Genomic DNA, 26,316 nt, shown 5'->3' on the forward strand with positions numbered 1-26,316 from the left:
TTAACTAGATCTGTGTCTTCATTATGCATAGAAAAATCAATGAAAATAGAATTAAACTTTTATTTTTAAATAATTTTTAGATCATCACAGTGTACTGAAAAGATTGCCTTGTAATAACTAATAATAACATTCACTACATTAACAAAATTCAAATGATACACAAAAATACCCATAAAAAAACATACACACATGTTTACTGCTTATATCTTAAAAACAATTTTTTATCATTTATTGCAGTATTTATCAATTAATTCATTTTAAACATGTAATAACAGAAAGCCTGAAGCTTGGATCATTCAAAATTAATTATTCAATGTCCTTCAATGAAAGAAAATAGTTTTTGTATGAAAATATTGTAGAATAAAAACGAAGTAGCGTCTGTTTTACTTTCATAATTTGTTTTTGTAAACAGAATTCACACAATTAATATGAAAATATTACTAAAAATAAGTTCATAAAAATCTTTAACATAACTATTTTGTTCTGACATGAAGGATATGAAAAAATGCCATCCATATTTAAAGCTGTGTCTATCATTTAATAGTTTTTAGAAATATTCACATAAACCATGTTAACAAACAAATGCCATTTATACACAATCAATTTTGATTTACATAAACTTATCTTTTAAAGAGAACATGATTGCACAATTTCATCACATTATTTATTTATATATTAATCTGGTTAATACTGAAGAAGTAATTATTATAACAACAACATATTTTAAAAGCAAATTACAATATGCAAGCAGATAAATTAAAATGACTAAATATTCTAACAAATTTAAAAGTTAAGAAATATTAAAATATGTAAAGCTTGATATAAAATCTGCCATTTAAAAGCTTTATGTATCAAATATATAATTGAGTTTAAAAAGATTAAAAAGTCAAAATAATAAGGTAACTACCCGAAATAAATCACATGAATTTCCAGCATGTATACTTAAAAGTTAAAAAATAATCTTAAAGAAAAGATAACTAGTATACAAGCATTCTTAACAATCATAATATTTATACCAAAACAGATAATCATTTAAAATCAAATCAATCAAAAATAATGCTTATTTAATCACAATTACAGAAAGGTTTCTGTAGTTTTAAACAGGTAACAAACAAATCATATCTGCTATTTTTACTTGCCAAATACACTTCTAAAAATCATTATGTGTTTTCAACAACATGTATAGTACTAGAAAAACAGGCAAACACTTTTATACATGATTATGCTATAAAATGAAATTGAATCCCAGAAACAATTTCAGATAGAAAATAAAATCTGCCCTTTTATAAATTATAAAAGCAAAAAATGTTTGAAAGGTTGATTACAGCTTTTCCATAAAAAAAAAGGTCATGGCAAAATGCAGGAATAGCTTTGTCAAATAAAAAGGAATGTGTTAGTTTAAAATATGTCTAATGAAGGTCAGTCCAACTAATTGGCCATTGGGCAGTGACAATGGTATGTTTTGAACACTTAGTATGATCACCCTAAATTGTAAGTCCCTAAAGTTTGCTCTCTTCTAGTCAACTCTGTAATCTTTTCTGTAAATCTTCTGCTACTGCATCAATGAATTCAAAGGTGTTTAGGTAGTCTTTTCTTACCACACTGAAAAAATAAATTAATTACATGGTGAATTATTACATGTATAATTTCATTTTTTTAATGTTATCTTTGTGTTGTATTTGATAATTCTATGATTTGCATATCTATTAATACTTGAATTGGATTGGTCAGTTAGATTTTTTTTCTTGGTTTACACTTCGATAAACCATGTTCCGTAACTACTTTGGTAACTTTCACTGATCTATTGATGCATGATACACATGCATGCAGGGATCCTTGGATTTTCAGCAAATTGCAATTGAAAAACAAATACATAACAGTTGTTTCTATTCAAATGAATACAGAACATTAAAGAAATAATGCATTACAGCTTTGAAAATATATGATATTATAAAAATTTAAAGCAAAAGACTATTTCATAACTTGTATGCTTAAAATTCTGATATCTCATTAAAGTGACGTTTTGGAAGGAGGTACTACTTTATTTTAGATTTGGTTGCATTAATCCAACATTTATGGGTTTTAGATAGTCAATATGGCGGTCATAACTCCTTAGTTACGTCATGTCAATCATGCATTTAAACATAATTATAGTAGCCAGTAAATAACAACATGTGAATTAATAATCGCAAATATTTGGCTTAAGAATTATACGGATTAAACACATTTTTCTAGAGTTTTTGATGTGTAAACTGGGGCTCTTACTCACAAACTTAACATAAAAGTCCAAAAAGTCCTTTGGACTTTTTTTGAGTATGTGAGTTAATCGCCCTGTTTTACACACCAATAACCTCTAGCAAAACTGTGTTTGATTCTATAATATTTCATGTTATATTTATGTGTTGTATTCAATTGTATTTTTTTAAGTTATGTTTAAAACACTTCAATGCCCTCTCCTCAGAGCAATAGAGGTATGAGACAAGTTTTGTAACTGTGTGCTTGTTTGTTACATGAATAAAAGTAGACAAGGGGGAATACATCAGAAAAAAGAGCATAACAACATCATGAACATTGAACACAAACTTTAATGACATTTTTTAACGGAAAATAAAAGCTACCAAAAAAACAATCCCAAAAACTTTGGAGAGTTGCATTGCCATATTATACAAATTGGGGAGAACTCTTTCTGAAACAGCAGCAAATAGGTTAATCAAAGTACATTCTATATGTGCCTGTATCAGGTCAGTGGTCTGTAGTTCAGTCATTGTTGTTGGTTCATGTCTGTCATATTTGTTTTTTCGTAAAATTGATTTGTTATAAATTAGGCTGTTAGTTTTCTTGTTTAACCCTTTCAACGCTATACACGGCATATGCCGCGATGACGTACGCCGTTCGCCACTGCTATTCGCGGCATATGCCGCGATGAAAAAGGATTTTTCATAAGGACTCTTAAACCATTCGGTTTTCATTCGGGTTCTCTCTAATTTTTCCTCGTTTGAATCTAGGATATGCAAGGTCTCATTTGCGCTTGAAATCCCGACAATTTTTATAGTAAAATCATGCAGTAGAAGGAAAATAGAAGGAAAATAAAAACAAATATTTTGACAAATGCAAATGGCGGAAATCGGAAACGAAGCTGTAAATATGGAAAAATTTCAGCATTTCCTTGGCGAAACTTACAACGAGGATTAGTTAAAAGGTTTCTTGTTATCTCAATGTGTTTATTACATAAAATTCGTGTGGGAAATATGATTTGATCGATCATTACGAGACGTAGAAAAAGGGGGGAAAACGGAGGTCGACTGAAATTTTTTAGGACGGAGCTATTTATTTGTGCCACGATTACATAAAACGTTATGTATGGTACAATACGCTACGGAATCGGGCAACTGGTGTCTTCTTTACAATATGGCAGATAAAACAACAAAATAAATGAAGACTGAAAGTAGTTTTTATTCAAAATTCAACACAAATGTAATAAATTACACCTTTTACCTGTTAATTACCTGAAAAGGCAGGTAACCTGATAAAAATTTCAGTAAAATAATTGCCTAACATTACAGTTCATGCTCTCCTGAGCATTTTTCATGCAATAACTTTCTCTGTATCTCATATAATAAAAAAGATACAGCAGTCTGAAAAGGAAAATACTGTTCTAATGAATGTACTAAAAAAAAATGCAGCAGCAGCAGCCATTTTTCTATTTTTTTGTGTAGCGTTGAAAGGGTTAAGGTGGTACCTAACACTACAGGGAGATAACTCTGTAAAATCAGCTAAACATTTTAATGACGTGGTATTGTAAAGGAAATATTAAGCTTTTCAATGATCAAAATTGGTGTTATTCAAACTGCTATGTATCATACCAATTTTTTCCGAGAGATTGATTTGTTTATTTTTTTTGAAATTTTTATATTTTTTTCAAAGGGTCAAAGTAAATATTTAGTCAAAATGTTATGAAAATTAAACAAGACAATAAATTTTAGTCAAGGTGTTGGATACCACCTTAAATTGTTTCATATTTTTTTTTGTCAGAGTTTTTTTATGGTTGACTTAAAGTAATGGGATTTTTTCTCATTATTGAAGGCTGTACAGTTTACTATAATTGATTACATCCACATCATTTGAACTCTGGTGGGTAGTGGTCTTATTGGCATTCAATCCACATCTGCCTATTTATCAATAGTACAATCCACAGATAAAAGATAACTACTTTATACATGTTTAAATCCTTGTGACATTTACCTATCCATTCCTTTGATACAGATGGCTAAATCTTTTGTCATTTTACCAGACTCTATAACTCCAACACAGGCTGCTTCTAAACTTTCAACAAATTTCTTCAGCTCGGAATTCTCATCTATTTTGGCTCTATGTGCTAATCCTCTTGTCCATGCAAATATGGATGCTGGAATGAAAAAAATAAATAAGTAATTTTTGGATCTTTTAAATTTCTTTACATTGATTTGGAGTTATTATCTACTCTTGTCACCCTGAAAAGTTTCCAAATATGTGTAGTTTGACTCAAAATACAAAAACCAGTGTTAAACAAATCAAGAGACATAACTATTACTTAATTTATTGAAAGTCTAAACTGAAATTGTTTCAATATTCATATTAAAAAAAAAATTGAGAATGGAAATATGTCCAAGGTCCACAACCCAAGCAAAGAGCAAATAACAACCTAAGGCCATCAATGGGTCTTCAAAACAGCGATAAAATTCTGCACAAAATGTTAATTTTAAGTTTCAATTTGGTGTATAATAATATGTATAATGCATAAAATATCTTATCTTTAAATTCTTTTGATTTTTATAAAAGACCATTTATAGCAGCAATAAGTGTGATTTTTTTAAACATTGGAGATCTTACCAACAGAGTTAGTTGATGTCTCTTTTTTCTGTTGATGGAATCTGTAATGTCTAGTGACAGTCCCATGGGCAGCTTCTGATTCAATAGATTTACCATCAGGGCAGATCAATACACTGGTCATCATTCCTAGGGATCCAAAGCCTGCAAATAAATAAACATGTTATAAATTAGTAATATTTTTTGTTGTTGATTTATCTATTTTACTCTATCACTATATAAACTTAAACTGGACATCAAATTAAATGAATGTGCCTTCACCTAAGATTTTATCTGAAATATTTCAAATAATAGTAAATGTGGCATCTTAAATGTTGTTTAAAGATATTACCTTTTATTTGAATATCAAGGCAATTAAAGCACCGTTTGGCACAAATAAATACATTTAGGAGATAACTGTATTGTAATCTCCACTCTAATGAAACTGACAGAAAACAACGTCAAAACATACATTTAAAATCTACCATACATCGACTGGTGTTTGTGTGCACATTTTTATCACATCTATTGTAAATTGATGCCATGGAAATAGGTGATATTATCCAATCAAAATGATTGTTACAAGCAGTGTTGCATTATATGCATTATAATGATTCATAGCTTCATACCATTGTGTTTCTTGTGAAAACAGGACAAGAATAGAACTTACCTTGTGCTACAGAATCTGATTGTACATCACCATCATAATTTTTACAGGCCCAAACAAAGCCTCCTTCTGATTTCATGGCATAAGCTACCATATCATCAATAAGTCTGTGTTCATACCATATTTTCTTATCTTCAAACTTTTTCTTATACTGACTGTCAAGATAAATAAAACATGATTTTGAACATTTTTTTTCTTGTAGACTAGGAATAGTAAAATGTACTGTAAGAACATGAATGATTCCCTCATGTAAAAGATTTGTTTTACAAAAACATGATATTTGTTTTTACATATACATGAAATAAAGTCTTGTCTCTAATGTTTTACGCAAATATTATTAAAAAATCTTTCCAAAATATTTTGTTGCATAAATTACCAATGAAAAGATAATTTTCTTTACTTTTTTCTTTCTCTCTAACAGATAGATTAAATAACAGCTTTAAGTGATTGTTTAAAAAGAGACAACAGCCTACAGCTACATGAGCTAGCTCCTAAACAAAAATGTGTACTAGTTCAGTGAAAAAGATATCATACTAAACTCTAAAACATATAAATGAACTAAAATTATAATAATATACAAGAATAACAAAGGACAGATGCTCCTGACTTAGGACAGACACAAAATTGTTAGGTTTAACATGTTTTCTTATTATGAATATATTTTCTTCCCTTTCTTGCTTTTTAAAACAAGAGTGCACACACTGAATGTCTCGCCTTCTTTACTAATCATTGTAATTATGTCGATAATCCTATATATAAAGCTTTACTACAACTATCACATAAATTTAATTTGATCCAAGAAAATGAGGTCAACTGTTCATACATTAAAACAAAATATAAAATTCTTCAATTATAAAAGTGGAAGACTGGCAATATTAGTCTGGCATTGAAAATAAGTTAAGTATTGATTGCTGCATGTCCAGTTGGAGAGGGCATAATTTAATTGTTCCCTATAAGTAATTTAAAGTTGAAATATTATTTACAATGCATCCCTTGTAGAGATTTTAGAGAGTAGCATTCAAAATAATTTAAAGGTTTTTGATCACCTTCAGACTATCTATTTTTTTTTTATATTTCTTTAAAGGGAACTAGTTACTCTTGTACAATACAAGTTTATATATAACAACTTTTAATGAATTATTTATTCTTGAATTATAAAATCTTCAACTATGTTAATTTTGCAATGCATAAGAACATGTACATGAAGAAAAGGGGTATTTGTCAAAGCAAACATATTTTTTCTTTTGAAACCAAAATAAAAAAAAAGTCATTTTGCCTCTGCTAAGGGAGACAATAGCATAATTGACTTTAATAGGGTTGTCAGGAAATGAACATATATATATTTACTCACCTGTCATAAATTTCCTGGAATATATCTTTAAATCTTCCATCATATTTCTTCAAGATAGTATTCTTTGTACTAAAGTAATAAATGAAGAATATATTAGTGAGAGCATTATACATCAGCATAAAATACTACTTGATCAAAATAATGTTTGAGATGGCAGGATATTGTTTTTACAACTCCCTCAGGCAAAGTTGACCATTGACGAATTTGGCTATTCTTGTAATGTCCAGTTAGGTCATGTAGATCCTGTTAGACTTATTCAGGTGTTAATACACCCTTTGCTTTCAAATGTTTGGGTTTAAGAGTTCCAAATGAAGGTCAATTCTAGAAAAGATTAACATGCACAAAGTTTACAAAATCTTATTAAAACAAGAATGTGTCCAAAGTACACCAATGCCCCACTCGCACTATCATTTTCCATGTTCAATGGACCGTGAAATTGGATAAAAAATATAATTAGGCATTAAAATTAGAAAGATAATATCATAGGGAACATGTGTACTAAGTTTCAAGTTGATTGGACTTCAACTTCATCAAAAACTACCTTGACCAAAAACTTTAACCTGAAGCGGGACAGACGGACGAACGAACAGACCAGAAAACATAATGCCCCTCTACTATCGTAGGTGGGGCATAAAAAATTTAACTGCAGGAATATATATATATGGGAACACCATGCATTTTACATATAGATATAATATCAGAGAAGACTAGATGTGTCAAAGCGACACGAATGGCCCCATCCCTAAAAGTTGAAAAATCTGCAATTTCAATAACACATGTGGACACAAACATTATGGTAGTCATGGTAGTCTCACATATAAAAAATCAGCTCAAAATCTGGGAGCGTATAGCTGGTATAACTGTGATTTTCAATAATTTATCAAAGTCCAAAGCCCGTAATTTCAACAAAAATTAGTGGAGCAGAACGAAACTTAAACTTGATCTGTAACTCATCATGGTTAACTCACATACTGAAAATCAGCCCAATATCTGAGGGCGTTTTAGAAAAAACTCTGTATAATGGTTTGTTGTGGAATGACAGAAATTATGGAGAAGGGTAAACCTATATGGCACCGACAACTTTGTTGCGGGGCCATAAAAATTGTTCTTGCGATTAAAACTATGAACACATTTTTTTTACATTTCAAAATCTGTGAGTTGAACATGTTGAACTTTGCTCATCATTTACTCTATCAGTCTATGTATTCTCTTAATTTAATGCACCATCATTGAGTTCAGTAACAGTACTTCTGTTCTTCTCCAATGAGATGCATACGATTGTAAAAAAAAAATGCTTTTATTTTTATTCATATATAATAAACTGATTATATACTTTACCTTAGATACAATGGCCATTCTTTCTGTAAGGCAAATGTGAAGGAACAATGGGCAAAGTCTGTTATACTCTGGAAAAAAACAAATCAAAACTTGATAATTTGATACACTCAAGCTAAAATATAATGTACATGTGTACTCTCATCTGTTTAAAAAAACAAAGCACAATCTACATCAATTTTTAAGAACTTTTAATAATTTTTTATAATTTTCATCCTCCATTTTTCTTTTTCCGTGTCTGGGTGTAAATGATAAACCAAATATGTATATTCCACAGATATAAGAAACAATTATCAACAATTGTCTAATGCTATTGCTGGATGCCATAATGACCTTGTGTACAGTTTCTTACCTTATCTGTGTTATACATTCCCATAGCAACTCCTCCTCCATCTTGGAAATCAAAAACAGTGTATTGCATTTCTTCGCCACCATAAGATGGTGTGAACTTCATCTCTAATTTCCCTGCACCTGGCACAACAAAATCTGTGGCTTTATACTGAAAACAGAAAAGACATCATTATTAACTCTAAACACAAGCATGGTAGATTTATGGCTATATCTGGTGGCACTTCACAAATGCTTTACCACAGAAAGTAAACTGCCACTACCTATCATTACATCATACATGAGGCAATATGGATATCTGTTTCTTCTTTGGTGAAATTTATTACGTGAGACCTCAGAAGTTTTTTTCTTCTTCTCATTGTCAGTGTTTCATGGTATTACATTTGTCTAGATACAAACAAAATCTGGACACCTCCAAAATCAAAGACTTAAATGATCCACATGTTCTTTAAAGTCAAACTTGTATTTTGGTATTGCACATGTTCATGCTTCTTAGACTGTTTATGGCATCTTCATACTAATTCCAATGATACTTTAGTCCAGGTGTATTGATATGAGGAGTTAAGCCTTTTTAACTTGATTTTAATAGTAAGTTCCTATGCTGTACTGTTACACCCTGGTCACAGGTTATGGAGAGATTGACATGCCTTCAAACTAGTTCAACCCCATCACATTGTGTATGTGCCTCTTCAAAGTCAGGAGCCTGTAATTCAGAGGTTGTCGTTTCTTGCTGTTTATCATACAATATTTGTTTTTTCGTTTATTAATTGTACATAACTTGGGTCGTTAATTTTCTTGTTTGAATTTGTTTTACATTTCTTCAGGATGTTTTATCATGTTCATAGCTGATATTGATATGGGTTTAACTCATTGTTGAAATCTTTACTGTAGACGTATTTATTGGTTAATTTCTGTGTCATTTGGTCTCTTGCGGAGAGTTGTCTCATTTGCAATCTTACCACTTCTTTTTATTTTTATATGATTAATTTATTAGTTGTTTTATTGACTTTTTACACTGTTTTTTTTTACTTTTTAATCTCAAACTCTGCTGTTACACCGCTGTACCAGCATTTGACCAGGTAAGGGAAGGTTGAGCACTCACAAACATTTTCGTTATATTCTTATATGTGCCTGTTTCAAGTCAGGAGTGATTGGTGTTTGTAGCTGTCTTCCAAATTTGTTTTCTTTTATTGCTTTGTCATAAATCTGACTTTTTGTTTAAATTGTTTCACATTGTCATATCAGTGCCTTTAATAGCAGACAATAAAGTATGGCTTATGCTCATTGTAGTTTTTTGTCATGTGTGCAGTGACCGTAGGCTGCTATAATTCACTTCATTGTAGTTTTTTGTCATGAGTGCAGTGACCGTAGGCTGCTATAATTCACTTCATTGTAGTTTTTTGTCATGTGTGCAGTGACCGTAGGCTGCTATAATTCACTTCATTGTAGTTTTTTGTCATGTGTGCAGTGACCGTAGGCTGCTATAATTCACTTCATTGTAGTTTTTTGTCATGAGTGCAGTGACCTTAGGCTGCTATAATTCACTTCATTGTAGTTTTTTGTCATGTGTGCAGTGACCGTAGGCTGCTATAATTCACTTCATTGTAGTTTTTTGTCATGTGTGCAGTGACCGTAGGCTGCTATAATTCACTTCATTGTAGTTTTTTGTCATGAGTGCAGTGACCTTAGGCTGCTATAATTCACTTCATTGTAGTTTTTTGTCATGTGTGCAGTGACCGTAGGCTGCTATAATTCACTTGATTGTAGTTTTTTGTCATGTGTGCAGTGACCGTAGGCTGCTATAATTCACTTCATTGTAGTTTTTTGTCATGTGTGCAGTGACCTTAGGCTGCTATAATTCACTTCATTGTAGTTTTTTGTCATGTGTGCAGTGACCGTAGGCTGCTATAATTCACTTCATTGTAGTTTTTTGTCATGTGTGCAGTGACCTTAGGCTGCTATAGTTCACTTCATTGTAGTTTTTTGTCATGTGTGCAGTGACCGTAGGCTGCTATAACTCACTTCATTGTAGTTTTTTGTCATGTGTGCAGTGACCTTAGGCTGCTATAATTCACTTCATTGTAGTTTTTTGTCATGTGTGCAGTGACCGTAGGCTGCTATAATTCACTTCATTGTAGTTTTTTGTCATGTGTGCAGTGACCGTAGGCTGCTATAATTCACTTCATTGTAGTTTTTTGTCATGTGTGCAGTGGCCGTAGGCTGCTATAATTCACTTCATTGTAGTTTTTTGTCATGTGTGCAGTGACCGTAGGTGCTATAATTCACTTCATTGTAGTTTTTTGACATGTGTGCAGTGACCGTAGGCTGCTATAATTCACTTCATTGTAGTTTTTTGTCATGTGTGCAGTGACCGTAGGCTGCTATAATTCACTTCATTGTAGTTTTTTGTCATGTGTGCAGTGACCGTAGGCTGCTATAATTCACTTCATTGTAGTTTTTTGTCATGTGTGCAGTGACCGTAGGCTGCTATAATTCACTTCAATTTGACTCTGGTTGATTGTTGTTTTATTGGCAATCAGACATCATTTCTTTAATGTATATGTAGACATCATTATTCCTCTGAACATGCAGGAAAAGTTACCTAAATGAATCTCATATAATTTAGTTTCAAATAGCTGGTATTTGACCTTTTTGTTGTATAAATTTGCCTTTTAAATCATTTACAAACTGAATATTTCATTTATCATGTTTATGAAAAGTTTAAACTGGATATCATTGATTACCTGATCTCCATAAGCATGACGTCCTATAACAATACTTTTCTTCCAACCTGGAACCAGTCTTGGTATGTTTTTACAAATGATAGCCTCACGAAATACAGTACCTCCAAGAATATTACGTATTGTGCCATTTGGAGATTTCCACATCTTCTTCAATTTAAACTCTGAAAAAGAATGGAGTTACAATATTTTATATATATATACAATTAGATTATGAGAGCAGACATGCATTATTTTCAAATCACCAGAATCAATGGAAAACGAATCAAAAATAAATGGAGAATGTGTCCCCATGGAAACAGATGATGCCCCCGCTTGCATACACAACATTTTAAAGACTCTAACTCAAGAACCATAAAAGTGACTATACTCAAATTTGTATTTCATCTAAGTTTTGTGGTAATAAGTATTGTATAAAGGTTTCATGATGTTTGGTTGAGGCAAAGTCACGTTGGAAAATGGAAACCAATTTTGGGACATACAGACGGACAAGGGTAAAACTTAATGTCCCCCTCTGCTAGAGTTTAGCCTAGATTTTGGTTATTCATCATGTTAATTATGCTCATTCATCAAACAGAACACACCAATACAAATATTTTTGTCTTAAATATATCTAACTAGGACTAATGTGTCCATAGAACAAGGATGCTCCACTCGCACTATAATTTCTACGTTCAGAGGACCATAAAATTGGGGTCAAAATTCTAATTTGGCATTAAAATTAGAAATATCATTGTCATAGGTAACTTGTGTACTAAGTTTCAAGTTGATTGTACTTCAACTTCATTAAAAACTACCTTAACCAAAAAATTTCAACCTTAAAGACGACAGACAGATAAACAGACACACAGACCGAAAAAGTAATGTCCATAAGTTGGGTGTAAAAATATAAAATGAAAGAGTTTGAACAAGAAATTGTCTTGTAATTGATACTCTAAATCAATGCCTTACCCTCCACTCTTTTCTCATCAGGTGTAATTGTTGCACACTTGATTCCAACATTGTATTTCTGTATAGCATGAGCAGCATCAATAGTCACTGTAAACAAAACAAACATACATGTATGCCAGACATCATGTACAATGGTGTTAATTTTTACTGCAATTAAACATGTTAAATAAAAGTCACAATAAAGACAGGTACTAAAATGTGAAAATAAAAATATATATATACATGTATAAACAGTCTACAAAACTGAATCCTGCTATCATGGCTATTAACCAAACATAAAGTATAATTTGTGGGACAAAGAAACATAAATGTACACCTAAAACAATGACTTCGAAGGAAAACAGTGTTGAGACAAACAATGATGGTTTATATCTGATATAAAACGATAATCATAAATAGCTTTTAATGTAATTGAGAAACAAACTTTCAAGTTGGTATTACAAATGTAAGCAACAAGACTTAAACAGCTTTAAATGAATAAAATACAATCCCTGCCTGAAATAACAATATATAGTGTATGTAATCACTGCAACATCAAAGACTTATCTTTCAAATCAACCACACATCATACACTTCTTCCTAAATTAAACTGAACTAGTCTTCACACATTTACATATTGAAATATTATGTACCATCTAGGTTTTTGTAACTTAAATTTTCTGCAGAAAAAAATAGAAACATTTGTCAGATAGAACTTTGTACATGTGAATAAATGTAACATCCACTTCAGAGAAGAATGCATATATATTACAAATGTATGTACCTTGATCATCTGTTGCATCTCTGTTCTGTATACTAAGGTCATATTCATGTAGTTCAAGGTCAACAAATGGTAAGACCAATTTCTCTTTAATCAAGTCCCAGATGATGCTACAAATTTGAGGGAAAAAAACAATATATAGAAATAATGAAGAAGATATATAGATAATACATGCACATTTATCCAACACAATCATAGGTTTGAACGTTGCTTTCAATTTAGACTTGAATATATAAGTACAAGTTCCAGCCCTGGCCCGGGTGGAAGTAAAGAATCAAATCTACTCTAACATTGTTAGTTGATTTTCTAGGCACATTATAAATATTCTAAAGCCTGGTATTTCTTAATCATAAGGAATCTGCTGGACAAGGTACAATTTACAGTTGTCACTACACATAGGCAGACATACATGGATATATGAAATCAGTTGTACATTTTAGTCTACTGGTACAGACGCACTTACAATATAACCATGATAATTGTTTCTGTGACTGCATCCCACATTAACTTGTGAGATCCGCTACGATAGAAAATTCACCTCATCAATGTTCTTATAACATGATGTGCACTGATTTTACTTTATAAATGACGTCTATGTGTAGGATCTAATTTCTATTTACAGTAAACAAGGATTTGTATAGTGACATGATTGACATGTCACTATACAAATCCTTGCAGTGAATAATATGTACAAAAATATAAATTTCAATGTTAAATATTTTCTTGTTTTTTTACTAAACATTTTGGTTAAAACTATATACATTGTAGAATTAATTTAATGTTTAGGTGTTTATTGAGAACAGATATTGGAATTTGTTCTTGGAAACTGCAAAGAGCACTATAACGTAACGGTACCCAAATTGCACCGAGTACCCAAATTGCACCTATTTAGCAAAACTAGCAGCGAAAATCTTACAAGATTTTCTAGAGACTAAACAATTTGTTTTTTTATGAAATTATACTAAGCACATCTTTCAACATAGGTAACACTATTTAGATATGCACAAAACGTTCACAGTATCTATCAACAGATGAAGTATTTACTGAAAAAGCAAAATGTACTGAAACGTCGCCATGCGACGTCATCAAAACCTCATCTTTTTCAAATGAGCAAATACAATATGTTACAAGTATCCATTTAAAAAAAAAATGAAGAGTAAGCATGGACTAATATCCAATTGTTCAAAATATATAAAGAAATTAAACAAAAGCTCTGTTATTAGACTTTTGATGATGGGAATTTAAGCATGGATGCAATTTGGGTACTCCTCATTTCAGAATCATTAATGGTTTGGAGGTCAGTTTAGACCAATTTTTCTATGATTCCATATGAATTAAAAATCAAATTGGTGTACCTATATGATAAAGAAGGATACGGCTACAAAATAAACACAGAATGGATATTTTTGTCTTTATCATAAAAAAACATAGGTGAAAAAACTGTCAAAATAGGTGCAATTTGGGTACCGTCACGTTATACTGGAAGAATTTGTCCCAATTTATGACTAGAAAAATATGGAATCTAGCATCTTCCATGTGATGATTCATAGTGAACATAAGAAGTCTTAAAATTACAGCAATTTATCTACATTTTTTTTTGGGGGGGGGGGGGGGGACGCTACTTTAAATGATATGAAAAAACCCCAAATAATTCAATTTAAAGTGTACTTTTATTTAAAATCAAAATCATTTTTTTCAGTATGGGCACTGGAACAAGGCCAGCACCGTTATTGAGATTTTCAAGTTAAAGCAGTGTCCTATATAATAAACCCTAACAGATTGTGTTTCGTTATGTCAGCTGATATGCAACTCACCGCGTCATCTCATCTCCATTCATTTCGACCACTGGACCTCCTGTAAAATAAAATGCAGATATGAAGCATGTTCATAAAAATAAATGTGCAAATTCGCTTTTATTTCATAAAAATTTAGCCATTTTACCTTTAATTTTCCCCATTTTCTGAAATGTGTAGTGTAACTGAACCGGCTTGTCAAACGTGAGCAGACAGGATGTGAACTTTGATCCTACGTGTTGGTTGACGTGATTGGCTGGTGTCGCATCCGACCTACAAAAAATAATTGAGGAGTCAATAGGGAATTTAATAAATAAATATTTTTCATTTGCTGTTAAGCAAAGATTTATATCGTGCAATTATAATGTAAAATGAATTGAATAAAAAAAGATTAAAGTTTAATTTTGAAAACTTTAGTGAAACAGAACATAAAAATGACGCCCATGCCTCGAAAGCCTTTGTGTACCCATTTCTTTATGTACACAAAGGGAAATAACTAAAGAATAATCAACAAACACTCAAAAAAGGTAAAATTTATCTTTAGGATTTTTTATTTAATTATTGCTTTGTTCTTAACATTGATACTGTTTTATGATCTTGATAGTTATTTTTTTTAAACGAAATTACTCATAGATGTCCAACAATGAAATTATGTGCACTGTACATACTTTCGTTTTGAAATTCTACTTTCACTTTCAGTTGAATCAAATGTGCAATAATTTACTTTTTGACTGCTCATTACTAAGGTTGCCCAATCGTTTGACAATTAATATTTAATGTAATAATGATTGTCACAGACTTTTAGTTCTAGTAATGACTGAGATATTTTCTCAATAATTTAAATATATATATCCCAAGTTGTTTCATTTTTTACTATTTTTTTCAGGTTTATGGAGTATTTTGTGTTAGTTTTATTTCTTTATTTTGAATTTGTTAGCTTTACTATATTGACAGGAGAGAAACATAATTATTCATTATTTGGGATGTCCCAATTCTTTAAAACCATACTTCTGTCTACTGGATGTACAAAATGTAAGCTCAATGGGAGATGGGATATATCACTAACTTCGTAATGTCGGTGGCATTCACTATTTTCATATTCATGATATATATAGATGATAAAGTCGAGAAATTATTTAAGCCATTTAAAGAAAAGTACACGAAAGTGTTGCTGATTAAATATCAAGTCTCTGAAACTAATCATGCAGGTGTCGATTGATTTTGTTTTTTTCACAGATGCAATTAAAACCATGCAGCTAGTAATGTTTTTAATTCTCCAGATATTTGTCAAAACTATTTATCTTGCTGTGAATTAATGTAACCATGATAGCAATAGGTATATTTTTTGCAAATTATTAAAAAGTTATGTGTTTTGTTATGCAAAATATGATAAGATAGTTGGGAAGTGGATATATCTCACCTTAACACCCTTTCCCCTGATATAATGGCACTTGAGACTTATAAAATTTTAAATAATTTGGCTCCTGTATGTTTTTAAAATTTACTCCAAATTAAACACACTAAATATTCTTTTAGATACAGTAATATTTTGGATATACCACAGGTAAGAACTACTTCATATGGAAAAAAAATCTTTTAGTTTTGCTGCTGCTTCTTTATGGAATAGCTTACCAGACCACTGTTAACAGCTTCTCACATTTTAAGAGTCTTGTTCAGTCCTAGAGTGGAACAGAATGTTTTTGCTCTGCCTGTAGATAATTTGTGTTACAATATTTATGCTTTTTATGCTGCATTAACAGCTTGCATTGCAACTGAAATTTTGTTTTTTACATTTAAAATTTGAAAGATTTGAAATTTTTACTTTATAAATCATAAATTTTTTTTAAATTATTTTTAAACTGCAAATTTTAAAAAATCAAGTGCTTCATGTTTTGGTATTTTGCAAGATATATGTATATGCTATTTGCTTAGAGTTAATTTTTGGTGCTGCTTTTTATTATTTATTGCATGCTGCATGCCTTGTTTTATATGTTATTGCATATGTTTTTTTTTATATTCGATGAAAAGCTCATTAGATTGATTGATTGATTGATTGATTGTTGGTTGCTTAACGTCCAGTGGCAAATATTTCATGCTTTATCAGGACGAGAACAAGTTCACAATAAATACAATAGGTAGGTTAGTATAATAGAGGTCATCTGGGATGATGGTCAGGGAAATTTGGACTGCCACTGGAAAATGAGGGTATTTTGGATAGGGACAGAAATTTTGCCTTGCTGTAGGTCACCTACGGACCCCTCAAAAGAGTTGTTGCAAGGGTTCTTAACGTGCAAAGAGCGTGGCACTCTCTTTACACGAGGCATCGGATTTAACGTCCCCCTTCTGACCGGACGTGACTGCGAACTTGATACACCCCGCACAGCCAAACGGACGCCCCACTTCGGCAAGCGTTGTACTGCCGGTCGGGAGAAGACCAAGTGACCATAATTCTATTCCCCAGTCACCCTTGGGGTTGAAAAAAAAAGAAGAAAAAAAAAAGCTCATTAGAGCTTGTTTGTATTGTTTGTCAATATGCCGAATCCAAATTAAAGTTTTACTTACTGACTTATAAAGATGTACTTGTAATGTATATTATTCTTTCCAGCATGGCAACATATAGTACAGATTTAGCTAACGGTTTATGGAAACTTAAGATTGATGATAAATATGCCGATTTTACAATATCCGTAAATGGCAGAGAATTCAAGTGTCATAAAGTTATCTTAGCCTCCCTGTCGGAGTACTTTGAAGTCATGTTTGATACTGGACTAGAGGTGAGTTATCTAAGAAATTTTTACATTTGCCGTCCAGCCACTTCTTGTGTATCTATAGTTTTAAATTTTTGTCAAAGTTTTATCTACTTTGTAAAGAAATGGTCGTTTATGATTCAGTATACCTAAATCAGGTCCGGACCTGGTATTACATTATTCTTGTAATCCCTCATACAGCGAAATCAGAAAATTTCTCCGATTCAGAACCCCAAAGGGATTATTGTTCTTGTTATATTAAATACCGGTTATTTCTGGAAGGGAATATTGTAACAAAGAGAAGTGTGACAAATTTGTTGACGTTTTTTCAGCAGCCTGCAAAATTTGGTTGATATTGCGTCAATGAGTGTTATATAATAAACAATAATATCCTGTAACCCACTCAATTAATGTTATTTTCATTCCTGTGCATGTGGTTGATGAACACGTGATAAAACACAAGATTGCAGCTGCGCAGCAGAAACTACTTATTATCTATCTAGAAGTTTGCAGATGGCAGAGTCTGCTCCTTTAGTATCTGTCTGTGTCTTTATGAATGCGTTGTGGATAGCAATACTGGCTTTAATACAACAGTAGAGAGGGTGCTGTCGATTAATTGTAGATGCAAGAGAGCAGTTTTAAAGATCTCTGCAGTATCTTTAAGGTCGTTCCACTCGATCATTGTTTTTACGAAAATGAATTTGAATATCGTGTTGTTTCGCTCGCTGAAATTTCAAAACACTTCGTATTGTTCTTAAACTTTTTTTTCCACATTATTTATTGTCTGATAATTGTCATTTTTTGTAACAGTAATTGTTCTTTTAGGACGTGCTTTTTTTTAAAATATTCGTCTGGTTCTATAGCTGGAAACAGCCCCTCATTTAACCACTTTGTACCGATATATTTGCTTCTTGGCAAGCATGTCTGAGACGCAACCATTATCTCTGGTAGATGCAAGATAAAAAAAAAAGTATATATATATATTGTAATTTGAAAATGCGCCTTTAAAATTGTCATTAAGGAATTATAATTTGCTCGAATAATTAACTCAATAACCATCACTGAGAGTAATATTTACGCGCAGACAGTTTTGTGAATTTCTTAACAAGACTAAGTCGTTTCGATCGTTGAGGCTGCCTATTTGAACGTCACGATTCTGGATAGAAAAGTTACTGATGAAAAATACGTTTGATTCCCCTCCCCCACCCTGGTCAAAAATAAGCCCCCGGGTAAAAAAAAATCGAAATTATTTTTATTTCTGAAAAGTCCTTGAAAGCAAAAGGATTGATAATCTACATAAATACACTTAAATTTAGCACAAACAACTGATAAGTGGCATCGACTGGACAACTCAAACCATTCATGTGACTATGCAATGACATCCAGTTAAAAAAAATCTGTTTTGCTGGTCTGTTTACAAAGGGTAGACCCGGGGGAGGGGAAACGGACATTCTTTTAAATGTTGCCATTTTGTTTTAGTTCAATCTGGAACATTACATAATATTCCCAACGTCAATCACGTGCACCCCATGTCAATCTAATTGAAATGTTGATCACTGCTTTCGTTTATAATTTCCTTTCATTGATGCTCGAGTCCAAAAATATATAGTTTGCACTATCGGTTACTTTGATTGATAATAATCAATGGTATGGTTTGCACTATCGGTTACTTTGGTTAATAATAATCAATGGTATGGTTTGCACTATCGGTTACTTTGATTAATAATAATCAATGGTATGGTTTGTACTATCAGGTACTTTGATTGATTATAAAGCAGTTGTATGGTTTGTTCTATCATGTACTATGTGGGTTTTATAAATCAATGGGATGGTTTGTACTACTAGTATCAGGTATTTTGATAGTTTATAAATTAATGGTATGGTTTACACTAGCAGGTACTTTAATTGCTTAAAAGCGGTTGTATGGTTTGTTCTATCATGTACTTTGTGGGTTTATAAATCAATGGGATAGTTTGCAATATCTTAAAGGCCTAGACATTTATGTTTCAGGTTGTTCCGGTTTAGGACTGTATAAAGGAACTATCGGGGTACCCGTCTTCTAAAATATTGATGGCCAACAAAATGGGTGCTATCAGGTACTTCGTTGATAAAACAGTTATAATGTTTGTGCTTTCATGTTCTTTGTCAAGAAAAGCAATTGTGTGGTTTGTGGCATAAGGTTCTCTGTTCAAAAATCAATGGTATTCATAGGTTGCACTATCAGGTACTTTGTGTATAAATCAAAGGTTGCACTATCAGGTACTTAAATTGTTTATTGTAAATCAATAGATTGTTTTTGTTATTTGGATTTTATCTATGTAATGATCTGTCTTATGCCAAACCAAACCTTGCAATTTAATATTTCAGGAAACAAAAACTGGTCGGGTTTGCCTGGATGGTATGCTATTAGATGAAGACAGTTGCTCAGATTTGTTAAAGTTTATTTATACAGGTGAACCTAAGGTGGTTAAAATGGATAATGCTGACATCCTACTCCATGTGGCCCACATGATGCAAATAAAGTCTCTCCATACGATATGTAAGCAGTTTCTAAGTAAATATGCTGAAAAGTCAAACTGTGTACATGTCTGGCAGGTTGCACAGAATCATGGCGAAACTGCAGATCTGGCCGAGATAGCACGATCGTTAATTCTTAAACATTTTGCCGAAATTGCTAACAGTGAAACCAAACTTGATGAAATAGGTACAGTTGATACTCTTATATCTATTTTGGAATCTGATAATATCAATGTAGTTGATAGAAGTGGTTTATTTTGTCAAGTCTCGTTTTCGTGGATAGTTGCTGATTTCGCAAATCGTATTCAATGTTTCCCAGAACTATGCGAGGCTATGATGAAAAATAGAGTGACTGCGAAAGACATATACGAAGAGGCTGTCAAGATTGAAGAATTTTCGACCAATCATGATATATTGCGACAGTTAGAAGATTTGAGATCGCGTCCCAATTCTAATATTCAAGATGATGGTGGTTTTTCTACACCAGCAGACGATGTATTAATGGTAATTGGAGGCAGTGAGGGTGGAAACAACTGCAGTGTCATGGGGTTTAGTTTTCCACAAAAGATTTGGTTTTCTTTAAAACCATTGCCATTAGACCCTGGTTATAATTTTGCCATGTGTTCGAGAGGCCTCGACATTTATGTGTCAGGTGGTTCCGGTCCCGGACCGTATAAAGGAACTGGCGGTAAAACGGTCTTTTTAAAATTTGATGGTCAAAAGAATGAATGGCATCAGCTTCAAAATTTACCAAAGGAAAGACAATATCACGTGATGTATGCCTTCGATAACGTCTACGTATTTGGTGGTAAGGACGACCAGGGGTGCACGAATAGTGTTTTGAGATTCAATATTGCCACGAATACATGGATAAGCAGTAAAACTAGATTGTATGAACCTGTTAGATCAGCAGCTCACACTTGTGTAGGAAAGAAAGTATATTTATTTGGCGGGTTTCTGTCCGAAAGCACACTTTCCAATACGATTCAATGTTTTAACTGCGAATCGGAACAAAGCTACAGAGTTTCGTATAAGTTACCAGATTTTGCACGACTTAATTCCAAAGCGGTCAACTACAAAGAGCAGATGATAGTTGTTTGTAAGGATGGAACCGTTTTGAAATGTTCCGAAAAAGACAGCACACGACCAATATCGAAGATAACTAATTTTGATAGGAAAGGATTTGGAGCGTGCTGTTTTGAGGACAAGATCTTGATTTGCGGCGGAGAGGTGTCGTTCAGTACACGAAAAGATATGATGCTGTATGATCTAAAATCCGAGATTGTTATACCAATGCAAGAAACACTACCAATTTCTGTATCCCACTTTTGTTTTACTAAGGCCATAGTGATGCGCGACCACCTCACAACTGAGTGTGGAACAACTATGGCTACATTTTAACAATTATATGCTAAATAATATCTGCAAATAAAAGAGACACCACCTCAGATTGAGTTGAAACAATCTGCATGTCTTTGATTCAATGTCGTTATCTGTAACAGACACATGTGTGTATTACATGTAGCTGCAAAGGCGAATACGCTGTTATATAACAGCATCTTTTCGCCAACATTTGAAAGCTTTTTCCATGTTCGATTCATATTTCTACATATGCAGTTTTTATACACAGAATACCGTTACATGTTAAAATTTAAACGCATGAACACTTTCAATGCGCGCAAGTGGTGCACACTCGACCAAATAGTTTTGAGCAGTCTATATACATACTGTATCTTAATTTCATACATAGTAAGGAGCAATGTTTTTGGTAATTGTGGTCCTAATGTATTGGCTTAATGTGACAGAGAATAAATTAAGGAATTCAGCTCCCTAGAAGTCGGTCTGTGTTCTTGAATTAACTTATTTTTGACCCCAACAGTAACCAGTTAAACTTGCTTTTCATTCGGTTACTAAAAGTGGTTGTGACAAAATAAGCGGGCTGACATTTTTTTAATGTTTCCAATCTTCTTTTTTTTTAGTGAAGACGTTTAAGTTTAAGGGTGATCTCTCAAACCAATTGTTAAGTAAATCGGAGTATAAATGAATAATGAGCCCTTAACTATTATACATACCTTTTGTTGGACGTAAATTTTGAAACTTAATCAGACGTGTATATCAAAATCTTAAAAATGCTCTTTTCATTTTACTTGACTTGACTTAGAATACGCATAATCAAAACTCGTGTATTTTATCCAGATGATTGTGATGTGTTTTAAACATTTTAATCATTAGTATTGGCAATTATACCTCATTTTTACAACTGTCAAACAACTAAGAGGTTTAGCTAGCCAGCTATAAAACCAGGTTTATATGCCTGGAATATGACAGTTGTTGTCTATTCGTTTGAAGAGTTTGAGCTTTTGATTTTGCCATTTGATTAGGATCTTTTCATTTTTAATTTTCCTCGGAGTTCAGTATTTTTGCGATTTTACTCCATATATATTTTTATTCACTTACAACATATGTCATATACAAGAAACAAAAAGATAATAATTTTTTTTTTATTTTTGGCTCAACAGTATAAATAAAACAGTGGTACAGATTACAACCATTTTACATTTACAATTCAATACATTGTTGGAACAAATCTGGTCATGACTTCTACACTAATGTATGATCATACTAAAGATATTATGCCATACTAATGAGTATAGTTTACATTACAAATGCATATACTTTCATAGCTTGTGTAAACTGAAGGCTTGTTATAATATCTTGAAACTTGTTTCAGGGGTCTTGACAATATGTTTTTTTTTTTTCAAAACTTTTTAGGTGATTCTATGGCAATTTAAGAAAGAACATTCATACTCATTATAAAGTCATACAACTAATTCATTTTATTGCACTTTAGATTTTTCTATCCTATTTATCTATAGTTGCCATTGTGGATATAAATCAATATATTCCATACTACACTACATTACATCTAGATCTGTCAGGTGCTAATAACTACATACTTTGACAATTCTACATGATTTTTATATAAATAATTATTTTAACAAAATGAGTTACTTCCCTTAATAGAGAAATAGTTCTCTGTTTATCAAAGAGATTACGATACTGAACGAATTTAGCATATCATTTCCTCAGTAAAGTTGGGGAAAAAATGTAAAGAGAACTGTATGTTAAATAGATTGCAATGTATTTTCTTGATAGTTCCCTGGTCTTAATGTTAAACAAGAGTGCACACGCTGAAATGTCTCGCCTTCTATACTAATCATTGATATTATGTTGATAGTCCTAAGTATAAAGCTAAGCTTTATTACAACTATCACATAAACTTAACATTAACCAAGATAACTAAACAAAGACCAATGAACCTTCATTATCAAGGTCATTTGTTTAGGGGTTCACAACAAGGAACCAAGGATTTCGAAATTACGATGTGAACTTTTTACTTCGCGATTTTAATTTGTTTATCCAAGTTAAAACGTAAGTTCAATCCGAGATATATATTCGGTGTGTCTTTTCGTTTAATTGACACGTTTATAATGTTTTAATAAATAATGCAGCTCACTACTGTACGATTGTAGGTTCACAGTTTGACACCTGACTAATTGATTATCACGAAAAGTTATATTGTATCAACAAATATGTTTTGATTGCATATCGATCATTGAAATTAATTAGACAAACCGGTTTTGACAGGTAATAATTAATGTAATTAAGAGTATTGGGACTTCATAATAAGACCGGAATTCGGAATACACAGGGTCCGGTTTACAAAGGGTATTTTAACAAAGACTTTGAATGGAAAAATATGGGACTTTCATTTTCGGCCGGAATGGACAGGAAACCGATTTATTCAGGGTCCGGTTTAATCAGGTTTGACTGTATAATGCTAATGATCACAAAACACAGATCAAGTTTAAATTTTGGTGGCGTCACTTCAACCGTTCTACAGTAATGTCCCTTTACAAATGGAAAAAAATGCTGACTTTTTCGTTTCCATTCTCTAAAAAAGTAAAATCACAAAAATACTGAACTCCGAAAAAAATTCAAAACGAATTTTTCTTATCAAATGGAAAAATCAAAAGCTCTAATTCATCAAACGAATGGATAACAACTGTCATATTCCTGACTTGGTACATCCATTTTCTAATGTGTGGGAAATGGTAGAATGAACCTGATTTTATAGCTAGCTAAATATCTCACTTGTATGACAATCGTATCAAATTCTATTAAATATTGACAAAGATGCGTGAACAAAACAAAAAGACAAAATAGGGGAACAGCAGTCAACATGGTCAACATTGTGTTATTATAATCTTGTTATTACATTGGTTGCAATGATTTACGTTGATTTCCCCAAATAAAAACCGATAATTTCACATGTGAAATAAACGTCCTACAACAATAGGCGTTGTCATGGCGTCGGATCAAAACAAATTGTGAATGCTTACAAAATATGTAGTTCCTTACATTTTTATACGACCGCAAAGAATGAAAATTTTTTGGTCGTATATTGGTATCACGTTGGCGTCGTCGTCGTCGTCGTCCGAATACTTTTAGTTTTCGCACTCTAACTTTAGAAAAGGTGAATAGAAATCTATGAAATTTTAACACAAGGTTTATGACCACAAAAGGAAGGTTGGGATTGATTTTGGGAGTTGTGGTCCCAACATTTTAGGAATTAGTGGCCAAAAAAGGCCCAAATAAGCATATTCTTGGTTTTCGCACTATAACTTTAGTTTAAGTAAATAGAAATCTATGAAATTTTGACACAAGGTTTATTATGACCACAAAAGGAAGGTTGGGATTGATTTTGGGATTTTTAGTTCAAACAGTTTAGGAATTAGGGGCCAAAAAAGGGCCCAAATAAGCATTATTCTTGGTTTTCGCACAATAACTTTAGTATAAGTGAATAGAAATCAATGAAATTTAAACACAAGGTTTATGACCACAAAGGGAAGGTTGGGATTGATTTTGGGAGTTAAGGTCTGAACAGTTTAGGAATCAGGGCCCAAAAAGGGCCCCAAGTAAGCATTATTCTTGGTTTTCGCACCATAACTTTAGTATAAGTAAATAGAAATCTATGAAATTTAAACACAAGGTTTATGACCACTAAAGGAAGGTGGGGTTTGATTTTGGGAGTTTTGGTCCTAACAGTTTAGGAATAAGGGGCCCAAAGGGTCCAAAATTGAACTTTGTTTGATTTCATCAAAAATTGAATAATTGGGTTTTTTTGATATGCCGAATCTAACTGTGTATGTAGATTCTTAATTTTTGGTCCCGTTTTCAAATTGGTCTACATTAAGGTCCAAAGGGTCCAAAATTAAACTTAGTTTGATTTTAACAAAAATTGAATCCTTGGGGTTCTTTGATATGCTGAATCTAAAAATGTACTTAGATTTTGGATTATTGGCTCAGTTTTCAAGTTGGTCCAAATCGGGGTCCAAAATTAAACTTTGTTTGATTTCATCAAAAATTGAATAATTGGGGTTCAAAGAAGCCAGATTATTTAATTTCACTTTCAGATATATTGATGATGTTCTTTCCATAAACAATCCGAACTTTTCTGATTGGGTTCCATTAATATATCCCCCAGAACTAGAGATTAAAGAATCAACAGACACGGCTTCCTCCGCCTCATTTTTAGACTTATATCTCGAATTTGACTTACACAGTCATCTCAGTACCAGAATCTATGACAAACGAGACGATTTTAATTTTGAAATCATAAATTTCCCCCACCTTAGTAGCAATATACCAACTTCACCTGCATATGGAATATATATTTCCCAACTTATTCGATATTCAAGAGCTTGCAGCTCCTACTCAGACTTTGTAATACGTCATCAGTGTCTGAGTAGAAAGTTGATGAAACAGGGGTATGTCAAAGAACGTCTCGTTCTTTTTCTAAAAAAAGTTCATCGGAAGGTACCAAGACCTTGTTGATAAATATTCCGTATCAACTTCCTAAATAATACACGATGGTCTTGATGTATAGATTCTTCGTACTGATGTTGTTTATCATCTTAACAACGTGTTTTATAGTTCTTTCATTTGTCTTTGTTCTATTATTAATATTACTTTTACTGTTGAATGGTTTCATGTGATATCCGTTTCACGTGGCTCGGTACTTATACATCTCGTCAATGTGTTTGTATTGGCTTTCATTTTTTTTTTGTGGTTTGTTTTGTATTTGCGACTTTTTGTATTTCTTTTGTTCTTATAACGTGACTCTGTACTTTAAAAGATCCCGTCAGTATGATATTGTTCTATTATATGTCATTATGATATATTTCTATTATGAATTAC

At 32.2% G+C, this 26,316-nt stretch overlaps 2 protein-coding genes across 3 annotated transcripts in view; one reads left to right on the top strand and one right to left on the bottom strand.

Moving 5' to 3' along the window:
• Positions 1 to 46: 46 nt before the first annotated feature.
• The window catches only part of LOC139481139 (isocitrate dehydrogenase [NADP] cytoplasmic-like), a 35,825-nt gene continuing 9,555 nt past the window's right edge, over positions 47 to 26,316 (bottom strand). The window contains exons 2-13 of the mRNA XM_071264252.1: positions 14,940 to 15,064; positions 14,813 to 14,852; positions 13,002 to 13,108; positions 12,239 to 12,325; positions 11,291 to 11,451; positions 8,551 to 8,697; positions 8,202 to 8,269; positions 6,864 to 6,932; positions 5,516 to 5,667; positions 4,870 to 5,010; positions 4,243 to 4,405; positions 47 to 1,602 (exon numbers count right to left, since the gene is read on the bottom strand). Coding sequence (XP_071120353.1) covers positions 1,521 to 1,602; positions 4,243 to 4,405; positions 4,870 to 5,010; positions 5,516 to 5,667; positions 6,864 to 6,932; positions 8,202 to 8,269; positions 8,551 to 8,697; positions 11,291 to 11,451; positions 12,239 to 12,325; positions 13,002 to 13,108; positions 14,813 to 14,852; positions 14,940 to 14,955 — 1,233 coding nt within the window. The 5' untranslated portion in view covers positions 14,956 to 15,064 and the 3' untranslated portion in view covers positions 47 to 1,520. The remainder of the gene's footprint in view (positions 1,603 to 4,242; positions 4,406 to 4,869; positions 5,011 to 5,515; positions 5,668 to 6,863; positions 6,933 to 8,201; positions 8,270 to 8,550; positions 8,698 to 11,290; positions 11,452 to 12,238; positions 12,326 to 13,001; positions 13,109 to 14,812; positions 14,853 to 14,939; positions 15,065 to 26,316) is intronic.
• On the top strand, positions 15,153 to 21,519 carry LOC139481138 (kelch-like protein 24a). Of its 2 annotated transcripts, XM_071264249.1 has the most exons (4): positions 15,153 to 15,318; positions 16,328 to 16,355; positions 17,397 to 17,565; positions 19,906 to 21,519. In XM_071264249.1, exons 3-4 carry the CDS (start codon positions 17,398 to 17,400, stop codon positions 21,454 to 21,456), a joined length of 1,719 nt encoding a protein of 572 aa, XP_071120350.1. In that variant the 5' UTR covers positions 15,153 to 15,318; positions 16,328 to 16,355; position 17,397; the 3' UTR covers positions 21,457 to 21,519. The 2 variants fall into 2 exon arrangements, with proteins under 2 accessions (XP_071120350.1, XP_071120352.1); XM_071264251.1 differs by lacking the exon at positions 16,328 to 16,355 and having other exon boundaries at positions 15,235 to 15,318.

The sequence above is a fragment of the Mytilus edulis genome, chromosome 7 (genome assembly GCF_963676685.1).
Source record: "Mytilus edulis chromosome 7, xbMytEdul2.2, whole genome shotgun sequence".
NCBI classification, from domain to species: domain Eukaryota; kingdom Metazoa; phylum Mollusca; class Bivalvia; order Mytilida; family Mytilidae; genus Mytilus; species Mytilus edulis.